Source organism: Pseudorca crassidens, chromosome 4, assembly GCF_039906515.1.
Source record: "Pseudorca crassidens isolate mPseCra1 chromosome 4, mPseCra1.hap1, whole genome shotgun sequence".
Taxonomy (NCBI): domain Eukaryota; kingdom Metazoa; phylum Chordata; class Mammalia; order Artiodactyla; family Delphinidae; genus Pseudorca; species Pseudorca crassidens.
The window spans coordinates 106,149,104-106,174,391 of record NC_090299.1 but is presented as its reverse complement, the minus strand read 5'-3'; the positions used below and the strand labels follow the sequence as shown (position 1 = coordinate 106,174,391).

The window sequence follows — 25,288 nt, the reverse complement described above, 5'->3', positions numbered from 1 at the left end:
TAGATTACAAAGAGATGTCATAGGGAAAGGACAGACAGTAAAAAAGCTTAGAAGAGGTGAAGACGTCATCTGAGATGTTATGTTTGGGGCTGGGTAGGGTTTAGAAAGGTAGATACTGCGCTGTTGTTACAAAAGAGATACTCCAGTTGGAAGAAATAGTATGAGTACAGCCTGAGATGTAGGGAAGAAAAAAGCAATTGTGTGTGGGGAAAATAGTCATTCTTCCAGTTTAGCCTGTGAGGGAGTAAGAAAGGTAGGTTTTAGTTAAAACATAAGCACCCGTGTGTTCATGGGGCTGAGATTAATAAGCAAATGTGTTTTCCTGTAGAAGTTCATAGTTTATGACAGAAACTCACATGCAGGCAGAAACAGGCTCCTCAATTAACTGATTTCTTAACTTAAACTTTACTTAACTTCTCTTTCCTCATTTATGAAAGGAGAGGGTTAAATTAGATTACTATTGTGGCCTCCTTCAGCTATGTCTGTGTTGGTACAACTCTTGGAGAACTTATGACGCACGTTATATTCTAGCTAGTCATGCGTATATTCTTCTTATTAGGTTTTGAGCTTCTTCAGCTTAGGAACTAAATTTCCAGTGTTTACTACAGTGACTGTGAAACATACAGCAATGTAATCTTGCTTAGTTAATTGCAATGAAAACAACTTAGTGTATGATTCGGAGAAGAATCATCCGATGTAAGTGTAAAAAATATTGGCATGTAAAATGCTTTATAAAAGGTGTTTTTTTTCTCAAACCTTTATACTGTAAGATCTGAAAATTTTTCCTATGCTGATATTCTGAATTGCAAAAATGCAGCTGGTTCTCCATCCTTTTGAAATCCAGAAATCTCTAGTTATATCTTATAATTGATGGTATTAAATATCACTAGCCTTGTTATTTTTATGTAAGGTAAAATAGAGATAATGGGAAGTCTGTAAAGACAGAGAGTGATATACTTAGAGAAATTCATACACGTAGGATACAAACTTATGAAAAGAAAATCACTTGCAGTGGATTAGGATAATGTTGATAATGTTGATTGTTTGGAGAGGGCTGTGCTAGAGTGCCATTCATTGTTCAAGTTCCACAGTCCTTTTTGTAGAGAGAAGGAAAAATTACCCAGATGGATTTAGATGAGGGTGTAACAATCACATGAATATAACCCCAGTTCTTAATTTATCTATATTTCCATAGAACATGTTTCTAATTTGAGATTGTTTAAATTAAAGAATGTATTCCTAGATTTACTTCAAAGCATGTTATTTAATATATTTAGATTCTGAAATTAGTTCAGTTCTCTTCCGTTTGATTTTCATGAAAGGGAATAATTGTTCATTAGAAATTAAATATCAAGTAAGTCTGTGGTTTTTAAACAGGAGCATGAATCTGAAGGTGGAAGAACTCCTTTAATGAAAGCTGCAAGAGCTGGTCATGTTTGTACCGTTCAGTTCCTAATTAGTAAAGGTAGGTTTGTGTAAGGCAGTAATTTTTTTCCACAGGTATCTATCCCCTGCCCTTGGGTATTAAGAGATTTACAGGTAAAGAACATTTTGGAGGTGTCACATGGTGGAGGGATGCTACTGAGATTTTTGTGAGTGGGTAGTTGATAAACATCCTGCAACACATAGAACCATTCCAAACTGTGAAGAGTTCTGATACCGAATACCACCCTTGTTAAAAAACATTTCAATACAGAAAAATTTCTCTGTGTAAAAAACTTTGAGGGTTTAGATACCTTGAAGTCTTTTCTGTTTATGTAATAATATATCTCAAAACCTGGATTTTTATGTTGTTTCTGCCACTGATTAATTTGAAGGCAAGTCACTTTTCTTCTTTATATTTCCTTGGGCCTAAGTTTCCTTCTTTGTAAAATATAGAGAGGTGGTCATAAATATAGCACCCCCCCCAAAAAATCAAAATTGAAATGGAACAAATATGCCAAAAATGCATTTTCATTCATGGTCATTTATTCTACTTTGAATACCAAAATCCTTAATAACAAAGGTAGCCTAAAGTTTGAAATCGTTTGTAGGTAAAGAAAATAAATCAGAAATAACTTACTGGTCAAAGTATTTTAGGCAATTTGAACACTTCCTTGTGTTATATGTTTATAAATAAGACATAGTATTCTGAAGAATGAAATTATTTTCAGTTATTATCTCCTCTCTTCTTTAATTTTAATGAGTTTGATTCCAGTTTCTTCCTGGTATTTTATTTCCATTTCCCACATGCATAGCACAGTGCTCCAAATCAGGGATGAATTCATATTAAGGGGAAAATATACCTGTTTTCATTCTCAGATATTTCCCAATGAAAAAAGATTATACTATTATTACTTACTATTTTTTGTTAATTCCTTCCATATTTGGCCCATAGAGGGCAGTGTGGTTTATTTTTTCTTGGTTTTTAGTCATCTTTCCCACTGAAGATATTAAAATGTAGATAAAATTTTATATTTTACTTTTTTAAAACAGTGATTATATTAGGAATAATATATACTTTTATCATTATCTTTTAATGGTTCATACTGAAACATTTATGGATGAAATTATATCATGTTTGTCTGGGATTTGTTTTAGAATAATTCAAGATGGGAGAGGAGAATGGATGTGGGTATATGTGAAATGAGATTGGCCATATTTATAATCATTGAAGCTGGGTAATGGGTATGTGGGGCTTCATTATACTGTTCTCTCTACTCTTCGATTTTGAAGTTTACCATAATTTAAGAAACAACACTCTATTAACATGATTTTTCATGCCTTGTCTGTTTTAGGAGCAAATGTGAATAGAACCACAGCTAACAATGACCATACTGTACTGTCCCTGGCTTGTGCAGGGGGTCATCTGGCAGTGGTGGAACTACTTTTGGCTCATGGGGCAGATCCTACTCACCGTTTAAAAGTATGTAACTCAAATGTTTCAGGTAGCATTGTGAATTAATTTTCACTCTTGAGCATAACAAATGATTATCTATAAGTTCCACTTGTATTGGCATTCTAAATGTGTTCATTTTCTTCTGTTTTTAGAGAAAAGTGTTCTTTACTAAACCTAAAACTTTAATGTGTCTGGGGCCTGTTGGCTATATCTTCCTTAATGTTTCTGTAAATTAACTTTAAAAAAAATTTTTTTCCCCTTCCATATTCACTCTTTTAGGATGGCTCGACTATGTTGATAGAAGCAGCAAAAGGTGGTCATACAAGCGTTGTTTGCTATCTTTTGGACTATCCTAATAACTTGCTTTCAGCCCCTCCACCAGATGTCACTCAGTTAACGCCCCCATCCCACGATTTAAATAGGGTAAGCTTCTAAACTAAAGCATTTTATATCATCTTTTTCCCTTTTTCGGTCATAGTTCAAGATTAAACTAGATTGTTTTTTGTTATAATATGTAGTTCTTTTTATAGATAACATACTTGATATGGTTAATGAACCTCTGATGTAATATTCAGATTCTAGATTGATATGATTTTGCTTTGCTTTCTTACTGTGGCCAGAATAATCTTTTGATTTCAAAGTTCATTAAAAAAATGTCATGGAGGGAATTCCCTGGTGTCCAGTGGTTGGGACTCAGCGCTTTCACTGCTGGGTCCCGGGTTCAGTCCTTGGTCGGGGAACTAAGATCCCATCCCGCAAGCTGTGCAGCATGGCCGGAAAAAAAAAAGTCATGGAAAATAATTTGATACCAACACATTTTAAGTAAATATGTCGCCTGAGATTGTCATATGAAAAAATATTTCGAATGGATCTTTGTAACTTATTCTTCATTTAAAGCAAATTATGTAATGGAAGGTGAGGAAAAGCAGATATATAATCAGTTTCATTTGTCTTAGGCTCCTCGTGTACCAGTTCAAGCACTGCCCATGGTTGTCCCACCTCAGGAGCCTGACAAACCACCTGCCAATGTTGCCACTACTCTTCCCATCAGGAATAAAGGTCAGTTATACTTCTAAAGACTTAACAAGTTGTCCAAGTAAAAATGATAAGATTGCAAAAAAAAAACCAAAAACTGGCCATTTAAAATTATTATTCCACAAAAAATGAATTTTACTAGGTCGGCATAATTGAAGATTTTTTTTTTTAACAATGAAAAAAGCATGTTATTGGGAGAGAACATAGTTAAGAACACTAATTTGTGCTGGAATCAGAAGTATTAGCAGTAGAAATTCAGATGCTCATCTTTGATGCAATTCTGATTATCCATGATTTCCTCTAATAACTAGTCATTTCTATTCATGTTAAAATGTTAGGCTGCGTATAATTGGGTGACATTTTTGTAAATTACTAAAATTTCTGTAGTGATATGAGGCATAATATTAATAAGCTAGATCAAAATTAAATTTTATTTTAGAATAACTGGTTTTAATATAGATTTTATATCTGGAATACCTTTTCTCAACCAAGAATTCAAAGTTACTTCAGATATGGTTGTTTGTTGCTCTAGAACTCTGAGGTCCATATTTGGTTTGTGGAAGTTACATCATGCATGTTCATAAGTTATGTCCCAAAAGATTACAGCTACCAGTTTTAATCAGTTTTTCCTTTTAGAAAGTTTTACCTGAGGAACCAATGTGGTTTTAATTTTTTGGTTTTTGGCTACCTATATTATTTTACCAACAAGAATACTAAGTATTTCCACCAGTTCTTTTCAATCACCACTACCAATCTAGAGCCTTGGCACCTTTTTCAGTTGGTATAGCAAGCAAATGATTGCTATACCGATAGCCAGATATGTTTATTCACCTGGCTGTCAGAAGATACAGTGGATGTCATAGTTCAGCATCTTTTCTTCCAGGGAAACTGAATCCCATTTCTCTACTGGCCAGGTAGCTTTGTGAATATGTGAATTTCTATCTTACCTTTATCAGTCTTGAAGATGGTAGGCCCCAACAAAGACATATATTTTAGTTGGATTTTAATTTCCTGGTACTTCTCAGTGGTTTGAGTACTCTTTGTGTGTATGTGTGTGTGTTTAAAAGGCACAGACTATTAAATGTAGAAAAACCTTGACTTAGAGGTTTAAGTTTTCCCTACATCTTAATAATTTAGCATTATTTTTCTGTTATGATAAGTTTTTACATCTTTATGACCAGATGAGGTATCTATCTACACATAGCCTTAGATTTTACTTTAATTGTACCACTTAGATATCACAAACTTGCATCCCTCTATTGTCTAATTTTAACCATGTGATATTTTTAAAATTCTGAAATTAATTTCCCAAAGGTTACTCTATGCACATAAAATACATACATTTTATATTTATGATAAAGAAGGTGGATTTGTTTTTAACTCCTTAACAGTGCATTTTCACCTTCTATGGATATATTAACTTGGTGCATAACTGTTGGCACTAAACCTCCCAACAGTAACTCTGTAATGAGGATGCCATTCATGTGCACTTCTGAGGGGGTTTCTTTTTCACACAGCTGCTTCTAAACAAAAGTCCAGCAGCCATTTGCCAGCAAACAGCCAGGATGTACAGGGTTACATCACCAATCAGTCTCCAGAGAGCATTGTAGAAGAGGCTCAGGGAAAGTTAACAGAACTGGAACAGAGGATAAAAGAAGCCATAGAAAAGAATGCACAGCTGCAGTCCTTGGAACTGGCTCATGCTGACCAACTTACCAAGGAGAAGATCGAGGAGCTGAACAAAACAAGGGAGGAACAAATTCAGAAGAAACAAAAGATTTTGGAGGAACTACAGAAAGTAGAACGAGAATTACAACTGAAAACTCAGCAGCAGCTAAAAAAGCAGTATCTAGAGGTTAAAGCTCAAAGAATTCAACTTCAGCAGCAGCAGCAACAGTCTTGCCAACATCTGGGACTGCTAACTCCTGTTGGGGTTGGAGAACAGCTTTCCGAGGGAGACTATGCACGGTTACAGCAAGTGGATCCCGTTTTGCTTAAAGATGAACCCCAGCAAACTGCTGCTCAGATGGGTTTTGCACCAGTCCAGCCTCTGGCCATGCCTCAAGCTTTGCCTCTGGCGGCAGGTCCCTTGCCTCCAGGGTCCATCGCAAATCTTACAGAACTGCAAGGAGTGATAGTTGGACAGCCAGTACTGGGCCAAGCACAGTTGGCAGGGCTGGGGCAAGGAATTCTGACAGAAACACAACAAGGGTTAATGGTAGCCAGCCCTGCTCAGACCCTCAATGACACGCTGGATGACATCATGGCAGGTGGGTTATATTGTTATGAGCAGGTATCAAATATGATTTGCTTAAGGCGAGTAAGAGTGTGCCAGAATTTTTTGCCGTTACCCAACTTGAGAACTATTTCTGGACTCTTGAACCATGTATATCTTTAGAAATATTAGTTCAATCTCAGACGTTCTCAGATGGATACAGGTCAAATTAAAGATTAGCTTATTCAATGCAAGTGGCTGAAACTTTCTGACTTAGGTGGGTAGGCTGGGAATCTAGGTTTTTCGGTAGTCAGGTTGATGTTTGATTTTTTTGTTTGTTTTTGTTTTTTCTCTTTAAGTTCAGAATACTGATAAAATTTTGGCTTTTTTGCTTCTGTATTCACACCAATAAACCGGGAAATTGGTAGAAGTTGAAGTGCAAAACTAGTAGGATATATCAGAAAGCTTATTTGTGAACAGAAATACTTTATATCCTAATGGATCAGACTTCAAACCTGATGGATATTAAGAAAAAAAAAGTAAATACTTTTACAACAATAATAAAGTACCAAACCAAATAAGGTTTGATTATACTGTATGTCAGTGATTTATCCCCTGTGAATGTTCATGTGTAGTTTCTTTCTAATTGTATTATGAGCAGGTGTGGTCCCTTGATAGTATCATAAATGATATATCTTTAAATGGGTAGGCAGAGAAATTTTTTTCCATTTTAATTAGATTCATTGGCAAAAAGAAATATTTTAGGGGTTGTTTTAATGGTTCTAGTTTGGGGTACTTAGTTTTTGTGAGTTCTGTAACAAAGTAGTAGAATGAGATTTTATGGAATTATAAGCCATAAGAATACTGTACTGAAAAGAATAATTTCCTTCATTTAAAAAAAAAAGTAAAGAAAAAAAACAGAAAAAGAAGGAACAGGGGAAAACAAAGGGAGTAAATAGGTGAATTTTGGTAATTTTCATCTGCTGTCTTCCCCCCTTTTAATTCTTTGGTCTATACTTAAAGGATGATTGAATTTTTTCTAATTTTGAAACTGTGTTTAAGTAGCATTATATATTATGATGAGATTATACATAACTTAATTTTAATCTTTTAAAAGAATAAAAGAAAATGAAATTGTATAGTGTTGAGATATTTAGCTAACATTCAGAAACTAAGAAACCAGCTAATGAGACAGATTTTGTACTTAGAAATTGCTCTAAAGTTTCCTAGTCTTCTTTTAGTATCACCTCAACAATAGTATGTGGAATGAAAGTCTCTGCTAATCTTAGAGGGTACAGTAACTACATCGGAAAAAATGCTATTAATTGTTAGTAAGAACTACAAAGCTTCTTATATTAAGAAGTATACATTTTTCCTATAGATTTGAAAGTTACTACTAATCACCATTAGTGGGTTATAATAATTGGGAATGTAATTTTAAAAACAGTATATATCTTATGAAAATTGAAGCACAGTAGCTCCAAATGCCAAATTTGATATTACTTTCATGGCCATTAATCTAGATCATAATGGTGTTCTTTATAATATGTCAATTCAACTACCAAAGAATGTGTAGAATTAAGTGTTATTTATTCAATTAAATGAAGAATGGACATTCCATACCAATGAATATTAAAAATTTTTTGATATGCTATCAGAATTTACCTGATGTTCTTGGGCATAGTTCAATAATGATTTGCCAGTTGTATAATTTTTATGCTGATCAGAATTATCGGAGGTTTGTAAAGTAGTTTTTCTGTTGATTTGTTTACCAAACGAAAACAATTAAATTCTCCCTATGTGTTCCAGGTGTTTTCATATAAAATTATTTTTTAAAGCTTATAACTTCTTAGGAAATATGACAGATACTTGTCATATTATAAAAATACTTTACCTGTTTATTCTCATTTATATGGGGAGAGGAGAGATGGCCAGAAGAAAGAACAGGATTAAAAACATCCAGCTACCTCCCTGCAACCCATTCCTGCATCATGCATGTGCACGTGCACAAACATACACATATACACTCACTTCCACAGCCTTTAAACTTCTTCTGTGGTAGTAATTGTTGTTTCAGTTGACTAATGACCATTTCCATTTCTTTCTTTGGGTTTTTTAATATCTTACAACTTCATTAGGCTCAGTCTTCCTTCTCTCCTTCAGCATAATGTCTGTTCTTTATTCCTTAGTCCCCATTTATTAGACTGCTTTTATAAGATTCAGTCTCTTTTTCTCTAGTGCTTGGCTGGTCAGAATCTTCTATCTTCCTTGGTTTCTGTACTAGCCAAACCAAAATCAGTTCCCTATTTAACCAGTCTTAACAACTTGCCTTTGCTGTGCTGTCAAGTTCCCTCTTTCCTTACCTGACGTTAAAATTTCTTTGAGCATCTGGTTTTCCCTCTCTGACCCTAAAATGAAGTTCCACACGTAAAGATCTGGTCTGTACCATGGTTCCTTCAGGTACCTACATATTTACAATTGTTACTTTTAATTGTAGAGAATGGATGAGTGACAGGCAGCTATTTAGTTTTAGTAAACCAATATCATAGGTACCCCAAGGGAATTAAATGAGAGAATTGATTTTTCCTATCTCCTTCTAGAAGAGGTGATAAGAAAAACCAGTTTGACCAAAAATAAGAAAACTAATATGTTCTTTAAAAGAACTTATTCAACTTGAAATGTAAATTATAATTTAGTCATTTAACAATAAACTTAGATTTTTTTGTTCAGTATCATGAAATAAAATTCAGTTTTTTGGACAGATTGGTGTTCATTCTGTTTAAGCTAATTTTGTGTTTAGCATTTTCATTTGTGAAAATCAGTCTAATCAGAGGAGAATATGGAACCCATTTTAAGAGCCATAGATTTTATATGGTTTTGAAATTTATATCTAGAATGTGTACATTTGAATTGTCTTGATCTTTTTCTTAACATACAAAACTATCAACGTGGAGTAACAATATCAAGGTCATTAGATGATTAACATGTTAGTGTTGAATACATGCCCTTTTCTATTGATCTGGATCCCTAAGGATTCAAATAGTGTGTTTTGTTTTGTTTTGTTTTGTTTCCTCCTTTGTTCTTCCTTTGGCTTTTAAGTGGACTTAAAAATGTATAATTTTAGAATGTGTGTTGCTATAATGTATAGTGTATGTTTGTGCCTGAACTAAGGATTTCATGTAAAATAGATTTCTTAATTGACAATTGTGTTTATAATTGTTATGATAAGGTCTATTTCAGTTTTGTTCTTGGTAGGAGCATAACCTCTTTTGCCTGGTTTCAGATCCAGTTGTGAATCATGATTGTTTTCTGTCTCATGTAGTTGATAACTACATTGGTAACATACATCCACACTACTGTTGATCATTCAAAGATTAATGCCCAGACTCTAGTGCTATAGCATTTTTAATAAGGGGGAAAAAGGATTGATGTTCACATGCCAACTCCAGAAGTGAGTTGATGAGGGAATAAAGTACCCTCAACTGCTACCACCTTTGGAATTCTCCCATCTCAAGTACTGACCTAATTAGCCCCTTCTTAGTTTGCTTATTTTGATGAAAATAATATCATGGCAAAATTATACTTAGAAGAACTAACAGTAATCTATATTTGAAGGCTGATTGCATGCATACATTTTTTTCTACCCTAATATTTTAATTTTGTCCTCCTAAGTCAGTGTGATTGCTAGATTGATTGGTGAGCATTTTACGCCCTTCAGAATAATTCTGTATGTGAGAAACTGTTTCTGTGTGAGGATCAAATTTTTATATATATATATGCTGTCATACTGAGGGCCACCCCCTGTCTGCAGTTAATAAAAGAATAGGAAGTATTTTAAATATTCAATAGCGAATGTCCCCAAACAGTGATATTACTTTCATTAGTTCTAGAAAATAAGGTGTGAAATTGGCAGGTAAAAGACACATTTTCTCCTTCTTAACTTGACTATTTTAACTTTTATTCCTTTTCTGATTAAGAAGATATAATGGATAACCATTTGCATATATATTTAATTTTAATTCATAAAAATAGTTTTGTTTTCAGGGTTATTTTGAATTAAGGTTTTGTGATTACATACCATAAGAGGGGAATTTGTTTTTCATATGGTTTATTGTTTAGCAAATGGGTTACTCTCAATATATATTTAAATTTTGGTCTGTTGTCCAGTGTCAGAAATAACCAGGAAAATGAGTTATTAGTGCTATGGCAGTCTACCTGTAGATATTTTGTTTTTAAAGATATTTAAATATTTTCTGACAACTATTTCTTGCTGTTACCTAACAATGTTTCATCCTCATTAAGTACAGTTATTTTGTTCAACAGCAGTCAGTGGAAGAGCATCTGCAATGTCAAACACTCCTACCCACAGTATCGCTGCTTCCATTTCCCAACCTCAGACTCCAACTCCAAGTCCTATCATCTCTCCTTCAGCCATGCTTCCTATCTACCCTGCCATTGATATTGATGCACAGGTAAGCTCCAAACTCAGGAGTGATAGTTTTTAGCTGGAATTATATCATCATTAGAAACATTAATCAGTTATTTAAATCATCTTAGACTGCTTTGTCTCTGGGCAAAGACCTGAGCCACAGTTATAAATTAGAATCCACATTTAAAGAAATAAAATACCAAATACAGATTATTACTGATAATTATTGTGAAGATCTGGTTTCTGATATCATCAAGTAATCTTTTTTTCTTAAACTTTAGTTTTAAAAGGGATGTAAAAAGAAAGAACTTATTTAAGATAATGTATTTTCTTCTAAACTTAAATTAGAAGATGTGTCTTAAAATTCATATTGGTTTCCATTTATATAGCATATATACTCAGTTACATTTATATTGTCTTTGAAAATTCTGATCTTGCTGACTGAAATATGTAGTAAGTCTATGTGTCTGTTTCTATAACACTGTTAAGTTTAAAAAACAAGTTTTTTAAAAGAATTAGTTTACCATGAAATGTCAGAGCAAAGTGAGGTTGGAAAAGAGAAGGTAGCTTGTGTTGTGTCCTGAAGAAATGCCAAGCAGCCTAGCTTAGAAGACTACTGAATGAGGTAAGGGTATGTGGCTTTCTTCAGGACTGAGAAATGTTTGAAGTTTATTTAGTTTTGTGTTTTGATTAATGCCTGATGGAGAGACTAGTGTGAGGGTGGTGGTGTACGTTATAAAACTTGCAGTTTTATAAATGATCACTTCTTTATAAGCATCAATTTTAGGGAGGGGGGAAGGGGGAGAGGGAGAGAGAGAGAGAGAGAGAGAGAGAGAGTGTGTGTGTGTGTGTGTGTGTGTGTGTGTGTGTGTGTTTGTATTATTGCATCCTTAAGGGCCTGTACTATTAAGCTATTGAAATAAAGCCTCCTTTTCATTAAGATGTTTCTTGGTAATACTATGAAAAAGGAATTTCATTTCTGTTCTTACTTGCTTCCCTTATTTTATATGAGCTAACTTTTTTTTGAGCACCTAAAATAGTTAGGGGCTTTCTTTAAGGAATAACTTTATTCAATCTTCAGATTACACATATAAGGTAGCTACTCTTAAACACCCATTTTCCTGCTGAAGAAACCTAGACTAAGAGAGAGATTAAACATTTGGCTTACAATCACTTCATTTAACTAAGAAATGGTGGGGCTGGAGTCAAACTTAGGTTGGTTTGACTTCAAAGACACCCTTCCAAATACCATACTATAGGGCTTCATTTTTAGTCTCATAAAAAAAAGTAGACATTCATTTGGTGAACCACAATGGTTTACATTTCATATTGATAGCATTGTAGAATTGGATTGAACTTTTTATTGAATTTGCATTATTTTCCTCTAACCTGTTTTGCTCTGAGTCTGTTAATGTTTTAACCAGAAGTATATTTTCTAATTTTGTGAGATCAAAAATTGATCCATAAGCAAAAGTAAAACTTCACCAAAATATAAAGTGTTTCTTCTTTTTTTTTTTAATGCTTTAAAATAAAACAGCCACAGGGACTTCCCTGGTGGTCCCGTGGTTAAGACTCTGCACTTCCACTGCAGCGGGGCAGGTTTGATCTCTGGTTGGGGAACTAAGATCCCGCGTGCTGCACGGTGCAGCCAAAATTAAATCAATTAATCAATCAGCTACAGAAAAGGTTCCATCAAGTATGATCATGATTTTATTGAATTTGAGATTATAGTGATAATGAAATTTTATCTGACTATACCACTCAACCAACCATAAATTAATTTCTGAGAAGTTACATATAAATACTTTTAAAAAGTTAATTGAACAAACGATGTACATTTTAAATGTAGTAGACATACTTATGTAAAAAGATTTGACTATGGCTCCTTAAAAATCTGCTTCTTTATCTGGTCTTTACATTGAGGCTTTTCAGTTGGGTTAGCCTAATATGAGTTACAATACTTTTCATGGAGTTTACCATAACTGCTTAGTTAGAAATTTCCTGTTTTGGAACACATAATACAAAATAATTATTTGGAAATAATTGTTCACCATTTTTTCTTTAACCTTCAGTGTTAGTTTTTTTAACTTACTAGTTTTTATGATACCAAGAAGGTACTTAAAGTGATAAATACAAAGATTCTTTTATGCTTAATCCACCTGAAGTTTTTTCTAGATTCTCAATACAAATTCCATGAGATTTTACGTAATGGATATTTTGGTTTATGTGTGACAATGCTGTGCCATTACAGACAGGTGATATGATGAAGATTCTTCCTCTATTTTGAAAGATTAAAATTCCTCTAATAATTGGATTTTCCATTTGTTTATTTAACAAAACTTAACATGTACATTCTTTTTTTTGTTTTTTTTTACGGTACGCGGGCCTCTCGCTCTTGTGGCCTCTCCCGTTGCGGAGCACAGGCTCCGGACACGCAGGCTCAGCGGCCATGGCTCACGGGCCCAGCTGCTCCGCGGCACGTGGGATCTTCCCAGACCGCGGCACGAACCCGTGTCCCCTGCATCAGCAGGCGGACCCTCAACTACTGTGCCACCAGGGAAGCCCAACATGTACATTCTTACTCTTTACAGATACTTACTTCTTTAACTTAATCTCTGTAACAATTCCATGAAGTAGGTACTGTTGCTATTACCATTTTACAGGTAAGGAAAGAGGCCTTGCCTAACAGCCAATTTTTTAGTGGAGCCAGCTTTCAAAGAAACAAAAAAAAGACTCTGGGTCTAAAATCTAGAAAATGGGTCTGCCTAGATAGCAAAGGGTCATGTGTGTTTAATCTTTACATCTGTTTAGCATATTTCCTTGGCCATACAGCATATTTACCACAAATCTTGAGGAAGAACAAAAGAAGTGTGATTTTTTTAATGCCTCAGTATATAAGTCTCTTTTTTTAAATGCTAATGATTCTTGAAAAATGGTCCTTTAGTTGATCATTATAGTAGGGAACTAATATTTTAAACAAGGATTAGCTGGAATCGTATGTGTAATTTCTGGCCCTTAAAGAATGCTGACGATAAGAGTTTGCATTCTTTATAACATTCCTCAAATCTTACGTTCTATAACTAGAAATCACCCTTGGTTTGTGTGCCACAGGCTCTCCGCCTCTCATGTAATGGTCTTATTGAATTAAGTTTGGATACTATCAAAACTTTTAAGATTAATACTACACACTGTGCTGTTACCAAAATTTATTTTAGGAAACATCAATAAATGATAGTTTGAAGTAATTATTTGGGACTGTTTTACTATGCATTCTGATAACATAGCTCTAATCTCTTTTTATTTTGCTTGAGTGGTGTAATAAAACTTATACCTGGGTACTCTAGATATGGAAATTAGGAATCACATATAGATTTTTAAGAACTGTGGTTTTATATGAAACAATAAATCTGGTTGAAGGTTAGAGCTGAATCCCCTGAATTAATTAAATATTTTCTGTATTTTATAGTGTGAACTTTTTATTAACTCTGCTAGCCGAAAGTGAGAAAGAATTAGTTGTTCTCTTCATAGGTTCTAAAACCTGTGTTCTGGCATGAACTGAACTTGTGTTCCAGTTCTGAACTGCTTGACATTTTATTCTCAAATTTCTAAAGGCTTTCCTTAAACTTGGAATAACTAATTCTAGCACATCTCAAAAATGAGAAAAATAAATACCTCCTCATGTAATTTTGCCTTTTTTTCCTGTTTTTAATAATTAACATGTATCTATTATCTTTTAAAGAGGTAGATGTTAAATTTAACCTACATATCAAGACTGAAATTGTAGAGTATGTAAAATTATGTTTTACCTTTAATGGTATAAATGTCATTGGTATTTCTCTTTTCTTCTGTTTTTGCAACATGGAAAACAGTTGCACCACGATTTAATGAGAAATTAAGGAGCCCAGGAAAAAACTCATTTAACTCATAATAGTAATATGAAATACTCTGCCATTAAAGCATTCTACTTTAAAATGCATGCATTCGACTTGTTTATATGAAGTGTTTTAAATAGGTTATTTACTGTCTTACTGATTTTTCTCATTTATTGAATGCCCTAAAGTGCCATCCTTTTTAATCTTATACATGACCCCTAACGTGGTTAGAGAATGAGATATTTGGGACCATGGAGGTCTAAAAAATATTCAGCCCTTTAAATCCTAATAGTTTTCAAAGTAATTTATTTAATTACTTTAAATGAAATGAATAGATATACTTTTTTATAGTTCAGATTTTTTTTTCACTTATATTCTAGCTCATTAAAAGCTGCCTTTTCCTTTAATATTTCATTTGTCTTATGATTCTTGCTTTTTTTTTTATCTTATAAAATTGAATCGTCATGCTGGTAATTTACAGAATATTTTTACATTGAATATAATTTTATCATTTTTTATAAGCCTGAATCATCATAACATGTTATAATACAGAATGATATATTTTATGATATTGTGAGCTAAATGGAAATTTTCTTTAGAATATAAACCTGGAAAGCTCTTAACAAAGCTCTGGGCATCTTTTTCCTTTCCAGGTTTCTCTTAGATATATGACCAAGAATGTGACTTGGTAACCAATATAATAACATAACTTTAGTATTACTTTGCCTTCTAGAAAGTCATCACCTACATTTCATTTCCTTGATTAGAAATATTCAAAACACCTGTTTTCTTTAATTCAAAACTACCTGTATCTTATCAGTAGTTAATTTAACCCAAACTCCTACTTCAGTTAAATTGTTTCTTGATATATTGCAAATCAGGATATTTCTTACCATTTTGGGAATGTGTAGTATATATTTGGGGGGGCGGTGAAAGTCTCACTTCAGAATCTTTAAATTCTTTCATTATTGTCTTAAACAGATTGTTGTAAAATATTAATTGCTTTAATTTCACCTTAATGCAGAAATATAGTGAAGTTACCCACTTTTAAGTTGCCCAGGGAATTTGACTAACCTCCCCCTCTTCTTCAGCTTTAAATATCTTTTCCTTCAACTCTCACATTGTTCATATTTCTCTCTTAGTTTCAACCTAAATTTGCCCTGTACAGTAACCTGTAAACTCCTAGTGAGCAGAGACTGTATTTACTTACCTTTGTCAGCGCTAGAGTATCTAGCAGAGTACTTTGAATATAAAAGGTGCTTAATAAATGTCAATTGAATTGATGTTTTATAATGTGGAAAAAACCCAAATTTTACTGATCCTCTAAAATTTTCCATGCTTACCTTTTCCAAATTTTGTTTGTCTCTTCATTCTCTATTACGATTGGCACCAGTTTCCTAAATTACTCTTTAACCCCTAGAAGACTTCTAGAAACCTCATAAACTTTATCATAAAGTTGACTCTTTGTAATAAAGATTACTCTTCTACTGATTGTCTGTACTAACATAGAGAACACATAATACAGTTAGACTTAGCATTCTGTTCACCTCAGTCAGCTGTGCCTTAGGGCTGCTCTCTGATGTAAGAGGGTAAGCAGCATTTTGTTATCGATGATCTTCTTGGTTTCTTTTACACCAGTCTTTACCCATTGTTAGCATGTGTGACCATCGGAAGGTTATTTCTCTGACCTTTGTCTCCTTTTCTCTGAAATCAGATTCCTTCCTTATAAACCTGAAATAAATATAATATTATATAACACAGTAAATATATATTTCATTTATGTAATCCTTTGTTTTATTAGTGATAGCTTTTATTCTATGACCCTTACAGCTACTGTCATTCATTCAACTTAACTATCTTTTATTGTTTCCTAGGCAAGACATCACTAATAGGTAGAGAATGCAAACATAAATAAGACATGTTTATTACCTTCCAGGAATTTATAGTCCCCTGAGGGTGATAGACACATAAGTAATATTAACATAAGGAAGATTGGTGATAAATGCTGTAATAGAGGTGAATATGTGAAAGCGGGAAGATGGCTTAGACAGAGCTATACAATAAAAAAATAATGCAAGATTCATATAATTTTATGTTTTCTGGTAGCCACATACTATGATAGAGTGTGACCACTGGTTAAATCTATTATTGGTCACTATCACTGGCATAAGTCAGAAGTAAACTGTATATAAACAGTGTCATGTCTCAATTATAATTGTGTTTGTCTTTCAAAATGCATTGTATATTATATTCTTTTGTTCCTTTAAATTTTTAGGGGCTTTGTTCCTCGAATGCAGTTAAGTTACTTGGAAATAATTTTTTCATTTCAAGACTTGTTTTTCAGCTTTGTTAGATGGGTCCAGAGTAGCTAATTTGGCCTAATGCCTGAGGATTTTTCTTGATATTCTGTGTGTTTTGAGGGTCTTTCTGCTCTGGCTGTGGGAACCAAACTATTCCCAGTTCTGTGTAAGCTCTAGGTGTTGTTCAGTCCCTTCTGGTAGTCTTTCCCTGGCCTCCAGTAATTTTTCTTATGCACGTATGCTGATCAGAGCTCAGCTGAAGACTCAAGAGGAGCCCTCTGCAGATCTCTGGAGTGCTCTCTGTATGTAGTGCCTTCCTCTCCAGTAGTCTACCCCATGAATTCTAGCCACCTTCACTTCTCCAAACTCTCTTTTCAATGCAGGGAGAATGCCAGGCTCTATTTGGGTACCCTCTTCCTGCACTTTAGCCTGGAAACTCTCCAGGCTATACAATAAGTTAATCATTTCTGTCCTCAGTGATCACTGTCATGTGTTGCCTGTCTAACTAACATCATTTCAAATAGTTTGTCTTTTTTTGTCGTTTGGGATGGGAAGATAAATCTTGTCTATGCTACTCCATTTATGGGTAGAAGGGAAAGTGAGTCCACAGTAGTATTTCTTAAAACATGTAGTTGAAAATAGCATATGGTTGAAAATCATACATTTTTTTCTTCTTGCTTGCTTTAAGAATTGCCCATAAAGTTCAAATATTATTTGTAGTTTAAAAAAATCACAAGTTGACCATTAGTGGGGAAAAAAAAACAGGTTACTATCCAAATGTTTGATATAGTAGAATGGTATATATGTGTGTGTGTATGTGTGTGTGTGTGTGTGTGTGTATTTGGTATATGTACATATTATGTAATTGATGTTAACATTTTTAATTGTCTAATGAGCTAATCAACAATTTTTTACAGACTGAGAGTAATCATGACACAGCGCTAACGCTTGCCTGTGCTGGTGGTCATGAGGAACTGGTACAGACATTGCTAGAGAGAGGAGCTAGTATTGAGCACAGAGACAAGAAAGGTAAGGCCTACTTTTGTTAACTTTTCTTCTGAATTATTTGTGTTCTGTGACGAAATACTACTTGTAGCCCTATTTTGATGGACAACAGCACTGTTTCTTTGCTTAGCTAAGAAGATCTTTATTTTACTCCAGGTTTTACTCCGCTCATCTTGGCTGCTACAGCTGGTCATGTTGGTGTTGTGGAAATATTGCTGGACAATGGTGCAGACATTGAAGCCCAGTCAGAAAGAACCAAGGACACACCGCTATCTTTGGCTTGTTCTGGGGGAAGACAGGAGGTATTGTCCCCAAGTGTAATTTTTTTTTTTCTCTCTGTTTAACAGATGTGCACTTTTAATTTATATGACTTTGTGGTAACAGTGGACAGACGTTAAGATTTATCACAGTAACTGAGACTATAATCTTTTAGCAAAAGGATAAGAATTAGTGTTATAAACTGTCTTGCCAGAAAAATCATACATTGTTTATTATCCTACTCATCTGAAAGTACGAACTGCCATAGGAATCCCTCTATATTGCATTCAGGCTAAGAGAATGATTAAGACATCCCAAATCAAATCAACAAGTTCCTGATAAGTGGGGCCTATATTCACTCATCTTTTCCTGTCCCAGAGTACTTAGTGTGAAAGGTACTTAAGCTCAGCCTCTGTTTGCTCCATTGTGTGTCTTCTTCGGACATTTAATAATCAGTTGGATAACCTCATTCTTCTGGCATTTAATAATTAGTTGGATAACCTCATTTTAAATCACTTTTTTAAATCCAATTCTATTCACCAGTCGTGCTGTCTCTATGGATTGGTAACTTCTCAGTTAGGGAGTTGTTGAATCTTATATTTAGGAAGCACTCTAGGTCATTCCAGGTGAGTTTCCTACCCTCAGCTTAAAAATCTTTTTCTTTTTTATTTCACCATTCTAATTATTTTCTGTATTCCACAGTGGAGGTGATTCTGTCAGTCAGAAATGTAAATGTTCTGTTTTTGATATATAATGAAAGTAAAATTTTGACTTAACTGAAATTTTCAATCACTGTGTGGTTTGAAATCATACTTGTCTCATAACATTTTTCAATATTGAATCAAAAAGAAATCAGTTGATTTTCTTCCTTTCAAAGCAATGTTAAAGCCTATAGTCTACTGTAATCTTTATGTATTCTTACTAAAATGTAACAGATGCGGTAATGATAATTATAGAAGTCTTTTAGGGTAATAATTTTGCCTATAACACTCTTGCTTTTATTTGGTGTCATTAGAACAGTAAAGTATTTTGCAGTAATTAATAAAATATTAGAAAGTCATTTTACTATAAAATCACAAAATAATTCTTTTATATTGAATGTTTATTACTTTTGGGGAATAGACCATTCCCTCTGAGAGATAACTAGGGTCAGTTATCTTTGCATAAAAGAATTAAGAAAACTTTAGAAATTTGATTAGGGTTTTCTACTTTATTGCTTAAGGGACTCTTTGTAAAATAAAATAGCCTAATGCCAGTTTGGGGGCTTGTTTTTATGATGTTGTTACATAAGCCAGTTAGCCTTACTGGCTCTAAAAGCAAAAATGTGATAGAAAGTCATCTAAAATTAGTCATAGCTTCAGAGAAAGATAAGAATCATATCGCTTATACATGGAATCTTAAAAAAAAAAAATACAAATGAACTTATATACAAAACAGAAATAGACCCACAGACACAGAAAACAAATTTATGGTTACCAAAGGAGAAAGGAGTGGGAGAGGGATAAATTAGGAGTTTGGGATTAACATATACACACTGCTGCGTATGGAATAGATGACCAACAAGGGCCTACTGTATAGCACGGGGAACTATACTCAATATTTTATAGTAACCTCTAAGGAAAAAGAATCTGGAAAAAAAAAGTATGTATATGTATGTATAATTGAATCACTTTGCTGTACACCTGAAACTAACACAACTTTGTAAATCAATTACACTTCAATAAAAAAAATTTTTTTAATGAAATTTAAAATAGAAAACGCTTATGAATGTGAACGTAAAAAAACCCAAAAGACAAAAATAAAATAAAATTGGTCATAGCTTTATTCAAACGAGTAAAGTTTTAGCTGGTAGTAAGGCAAAGCACTGTTCATTAACATTTATTTATTTCCTAGTTAGATATATTATTAACAGTAAGAGCAAGGATAAGTGCTATGAGCTTGAGCAATCCTTAACTTCCTTATGCCTCATTTGTAAAATGAAGATAAGATGCTAGTACCTGTGTCAAAGAGTTTTTTTGTGCATTAAATGGCATAATAGACAAAAGATCTATGAATGGCACTTAAATAAATGCTAAATATTCTCAGCAATCAGGGAATGCAAATTAAGACCCCAGTGAGATACCACCAGCTACATCCACTAGAATGGCTAAAATTATAAAGATTGACAATACCAAATTTTGCTGAGGATGTGGAGTAACCAGAACTCCTTGTTGATGAGAGTGTAAATAGTACAACCACTTTAGGAACAGGTTTGGCAATTTCTTAACTAAACATGCACCCAGAAATTCTGCTGCTAGGTGGAGCCCATGAGCAATGAAAATATATTTCCACAAGAAATGTTCATGGCAACTTTATTCAGAATTGCCCAAAACTAGAAACAGTAGAGATGTTTATCAGTAGAAGGGATAAAGCAGCACATTCACATAATGGAATGCTACACAATACACACAGTTGACTTTCAAACACTCTGTGATTCATTTATATGAAGATCTATGGTAAATGAAACTAATCTTTGGGTAGGATTGACTGAGAAAGAACATGAGTAAATAACAGATTTAAATTAGGTTTATGCGTTTCTCGATACAAATTAGGTTTATGCGTTTCTCGATACTCAGTGAATATACACTTAAGTTTTGTGCATTTATTGAAAGTTACAAATTTCACCTAAAAAAAACCTAAAAAGCCTAAAAGCAAGTAAGAGTTTAGTTCATGGTACACATGCTGATGTGTTTAAGGGAAATTGCAGGTGTCTACAATTTACTTAGAAATGAAATGCATCAAAAAATGATGGACAGACGAATAAATGTGATAAAGTAAGTAGAGGAGAATGTTAATGGTAGAATCTAGGTGATGATTGTATGTAAATTTTTTTCAACTTTTCTGTGTGCTTAAAAATTTTTATGGTAAAATGTTGGGGGAAGATAAGTGTTAGCTGTATTCCAGAAATGTTTTTAACATTTAGTTTTTGATTTTAAGTTTAAAAAATATTTTAAGGACATTTACATGTATAAATGAAAAAATCTTATTCTATTTTACCACTATGTGGTGGAATAATACAGAAATACTAATTTCCAAAACAGCATTGCACAAGAACACATGAGGTCAAGATCTTTCAATGAAAACACTGTGCCATTTCAACAGATTCCAAAATGGATTTTACTTGAGAAACGATTCCTTTATCGGCCTCTAAGACCTTTTGCTTTCATTTGAGACTGATTTTGTGCAAAGGATGAATGACTTTCCCCTTCTTTTGTTATACAATAAAGCAGAAAAAAAGAGAAATCAGAAATATACACCTTGCAAGTTGTCTCACCATAAGAAGAAAACACATTTTTTCCTTTTCTTTTTCCAGGTGGTGGAGCTATTGTTAGCTCGAGGGGCAAATAAAGAGCACAGGAATGTTTCTGATTACACACCTCTAAGCCTGGCTGCTTCTGGTGGCTATGTGAACATTATCAAAATATTACTAAATGCAGGAGCTGAGATTAATTCTAGGCAAGTTTTATTCTCTCTCTCCAAGTCCCTTAAGAGTGTTATGTTAAAGATATTTGTAGCACACTTTTTAATGCCATATTTAGGAAATGCCTTCATTACAAATTTAGAATTCAAATTTAAGTGTTTAAAATTGTTGACATAGAACTTGAAAAAATTATCACTTTATTTCTTATGATAAACGTAAACACATCTGTCTTATGTTTTTATTAGCAAGCAAGTATATACTTTAGAATGGAAAGTTCATTTTAATAATGACTTAATAATTTATCACTTTCAGCCCAAGTCATTATGTTGAATGAGATACAGAAAGTATTCTAGTTCTGGGTAGTAAAAGATTTGTAGTGTAGTCTTGGTAATATCGCAAAGATTTAGTAGGGCTGAGAAGAATGATTATTTTAAATAATTCTGCAGAATAAAGAATCTTAAATCCTAAGATAGAGTTCTGTATTATCATCTAGTTTTTCTGGGACATTTAAAAAATATATTGGGCTTCCCTGGTGGCGCAGTGGTTGAGAGTCCGTCTACCGATGCAGGGGACATGGGTTCGTGGCCCGGTCCGGGAGGATCCCACATGCCGCGGAGCGGCTGGGCCCGTGAGCCATGGCCGCTGAGCCTGTGCATCCGGAGCCTGTGCTCCGCAACGGGAGAGGCCACAACAGTGAGAGGCCCGTGTACCGCAAAAAATAAAAAAAAATTTTTTTAAATAAATAAATAAAAATAAAAAATATATTTTTCCCTTTGTTCTCCCCATACTTCCACCCCCAGAACTGGTAGCAAATTGGGCATTTCTCCTCTGATGTTAGCAGCTATGAATGGGCACACAGCTGCCGTTAAGCTCCTGTTAGACATGGGCTCTGACATAAATGCTCAAATAGAAACCAATCGGAACACTGCCCTTACCTTAGCCTGCTTCCAAGGAAGAACTGAAGTGGTTAGTCTTCTGCTTGATAGAAAAGCAAATGTGGAACACAGAGCTAAGGTAAGAAAAAGTCTGAGATTTACCCATGGGTTTATTGCTTTGACATTTAAGGTGTACATTGGCAATATGCTAATTATACTTCTAGTACTTTGTAGTAACATTTATCTCTTACATATATAAACAAATCATTCTGTATGACTCAGTTAAGCATTAACTCTTGAAATACCTCAGCAATAGATTTTTATAGGTAATAATGACATTGGAGTTATCAGCTGAAAACTATGTAGTATAATGAAAGAGAAGAGAGGGAGCATTTATTAAGTGCCAGTTATATGCCAAGTACATGTGTCTTAAAATTTTTACCAACAAATGGACATTAGGTAGAATCATCTGCTTTCAGTAGACCTCACTGTAACTGAGAGAGGTTAGCAGTGTCAGTGCTGAAATTTAGTCGTGAATTTTGTAACAGCTGTACCATATTGCTCCCCCAGATCGTTGTTCTTTAACATTTTAGTACTTTCTGGTCTCTTACGTGTTGTTTTTTATTTTTCACCAAACCTAGACTGGCCTCACACCGCTAATGGAAGCTGCCTCTGGTGGATATGCAGAGGTGGGCCGAGTTCTTTTGGATAAAGGTGCTGATGTTAATGCCCCTCCAGTGCCCTCCTCGAGAGATACAGCTTTAACCATAGCAGCAGATAAAGGGCATTATAAATTCTGTGAGCTTCTCATTGGCAGGTATGATGCTACCATACCCTTCATATATGAACATGGTATTACTAGTGATTACTACTCTCTGTGCAAATTGAACTATTAAAAAATCAAATGTGATTACTTCTATAAACTGCAGTGTATTTTTTTATGTTTTAAACCTATCTCTATTATTTTCCACCCATCCAGAGCTATGCTGCATTGTTTAATGTATTTCAGTGCAATCTAGAAATACTTCTTTTCTTCCTTTTTTGTCTGTGTATACACTTTTAAAGTACTATAATAAGCTATTTGAACATCCATCTATTGTCATCCATATTCACATCTCCCACACAGTTTTGCAAAGATATCACCTTAAGTCTTGTAAGTCTGGCAATAATCTAAGGCTTCATTGTTGATTTTCTTGTTCTGTAATTAGGGCTTTTAAGAGACAGTTATGGAACTGTTCAAGATATGAGATAGAGTCCAGGATATTTTTTGTTCTCAGTCACTTAGGAGTTATTTGCCAGTCTTTCAAAGTTGCTTGTCTACTAAATTAGATTTCCTACTTTAACAGTCTGAAAGACTTTTGCATGGTGTCCTAACAGTAGTAATTAGTAGTAGCTACTATCAACTAGTTATTTACCATGAGTCTTATCTACCATGATGCCCACTGAGTGCTAAACCTTCATGTTATTTTAAGATTCATTCTTTTACGAAGCCACATAATATAAATACATGAATACAAATAATCTGAAAGATATAATCACCTCATAGGATACTGTTTGTGCTCTAGGATACTGTTTAATATATTATGATATTAACAGGATGTACCATTATTTTTCACTAAAGAAAATTTTACATTTTCTCAGGATTTTAAGCTCAGAATTATGCACAAAGAGTCATTATTTTTAAAATAAGAAAAGCAATTATTGATATATCATTAGTTTTGATTCAATGGCTTTTAATTTGATGACTGGAAATTCTTTGTAATGTAACTCTGTTAGAGAAATATATTTTAGTCCTATATATTTTAAACAATTTTTTCCTTTACAAAATATTTTCACAAAATTCATAGTTGATTTTTATTATTATCTGTGTCATTTCATTTAAAAGTGATATTTGTGTCATTCATTTAGGGGTGCTCACATTGATGTACGTAACAAGAAGGGGAACACTCCATTGTGGCTGGCAGCAAATGGTGGACACCTTGATGTGGTTCAGTTACTGGTGCAAGCAGGTGCAGATGTGGATGCAGCTGATAACCGCAAGATAACTCCTCTTATGGCAGCATTTAGAAAGGTAGAAGTCTTTCATTCTCAGTCACTTGGATATTTTTCACTTAGGCTAGGAAGTGCATAATTTAATTATCACTAAAGACTCTCATTTTACGATCGAACAGTAGTGATGAAAGCAGTAAAATAATAAGCAAATAATCACTCTGATGGCAACATTGAAAGGTAGATACAGGTATGCCAGAAAAGCCATTAATAGTATCCATATTGGATGTCAAAGCTAAGTAAACTTTTAAAAAGTTGTTTGAATAGTATTTTCAAAATCTAGTTGCAATCTTAATCTTTCACAAAATATAAATCCAACTAAGTAATTAATTACTTGTTATGAATGAGTGTTTTCTTGTATTAGCACAGCAGAGAAAAGTTTAGCTTAAATTGATTTCATTTTTAATTATTCACTTTAATTTCTAGGAAAAAAGGAAAAATGAAAATTCAGCTGCCAGTATTTGAAACCTTCAGAAGTAGAAATAAATTTTGTAAAACTGAAACTTTCTGTAATGCATAGCACAGAACTGTGTATAAGTAATTTGATTTAATATTTTGGTTGATCTCTTAAATGCAGGTCTGATTTGTTATTGGGGAAGCCAGACTACTATTCCAGGGATTATAATTTTGAGTTTTGTCATTCTGTAGGTATAATTTTGAGTTTTGTCATTCACGTAGGTAAAATCTCTTACAGATTCCAAATTACTTTGTTGTATTGAAAATTTTTAATATATAAATTGTAAAAAAATCATCTTTTCCTTTTTCTCTTATTATTCTCTCTGACTCTTGTTCTTTATACCACCTCCTCCCTGGGTGTTCTAGACTAGCTTCCCACTGACTCTCTGAATTTTTTTTTCCTTGCTAATCAAACTTATTCTCAGTGGCTACCTACCTCTTCTCCAAGCAAGCTAG

At 33.8% G+C, this 25,288-nt stretch overlaps 1 protein-coding gene across 10 annotated transcripts in view; it reads left to right on the top strand.

Annotated features, from left to right (window-relative positions):
- Window positions 1–25,288, top strand: part of ANKRD17 (ankyrin repeat domain 17) — a 163,841-nt gene that overhangs the window by 95,838 nt on the left and 42,715 nt on the right. For 5 of the 10 annotated variants that reach the window (XM_067736240.1, XM_067736242.1, XM_067736238.1 and 2 more), the window contains 12 exons: window positions 1,378–1,465; window positions 2,778–2,905; window positions 3,158–3,301; window positions 3,835–3,937; window positions 5,431–6,183; window positions 10,452–10,600; window positions 17,647–17,758; window positions 17,891–18,036; window positions 21,345–21,487; window positions 22,253–22,466; window positions 22,969–23,144; window positions 24,236–24,398. In XM_067736240.1, the coding sequence (XP_067592341.1) occupies window positions 1,378–1,465; window positions 2,778–2,905; window positions 3,158–3,301; window positions 3,835–3,937; window positions 5,431–6,183; window positions 10,452–10,600; window positions 17,647–17,758; window positions 17,891–18,036; window positions 21,345–21,487; window positions 22,253–22,466; window positions 22,969–23,144; window positions 24,236–24,398 (2,319 nt within the window). The remainder of the gene's footprint in view (window positions 1–1,377; window positions 1,466–2,777; window positions 2,906–3,157; window positions 3,302–3,834; window positions 3,938–5,430; window positions 6,184–10,451; window positions 10,601–17,646; window positions 17,759–17,890; window positions 18,037–21,344; window positions 21,488–22,252; window positions 22,467–22,968; window positions 23,145–24,235; window positions 24,399–25,288) is intronic. The other 5 variants (XM_067736241.1, XM_067736239.1, XM_067736247.1 and 2 more) reach the window with 3 other exon arrangements.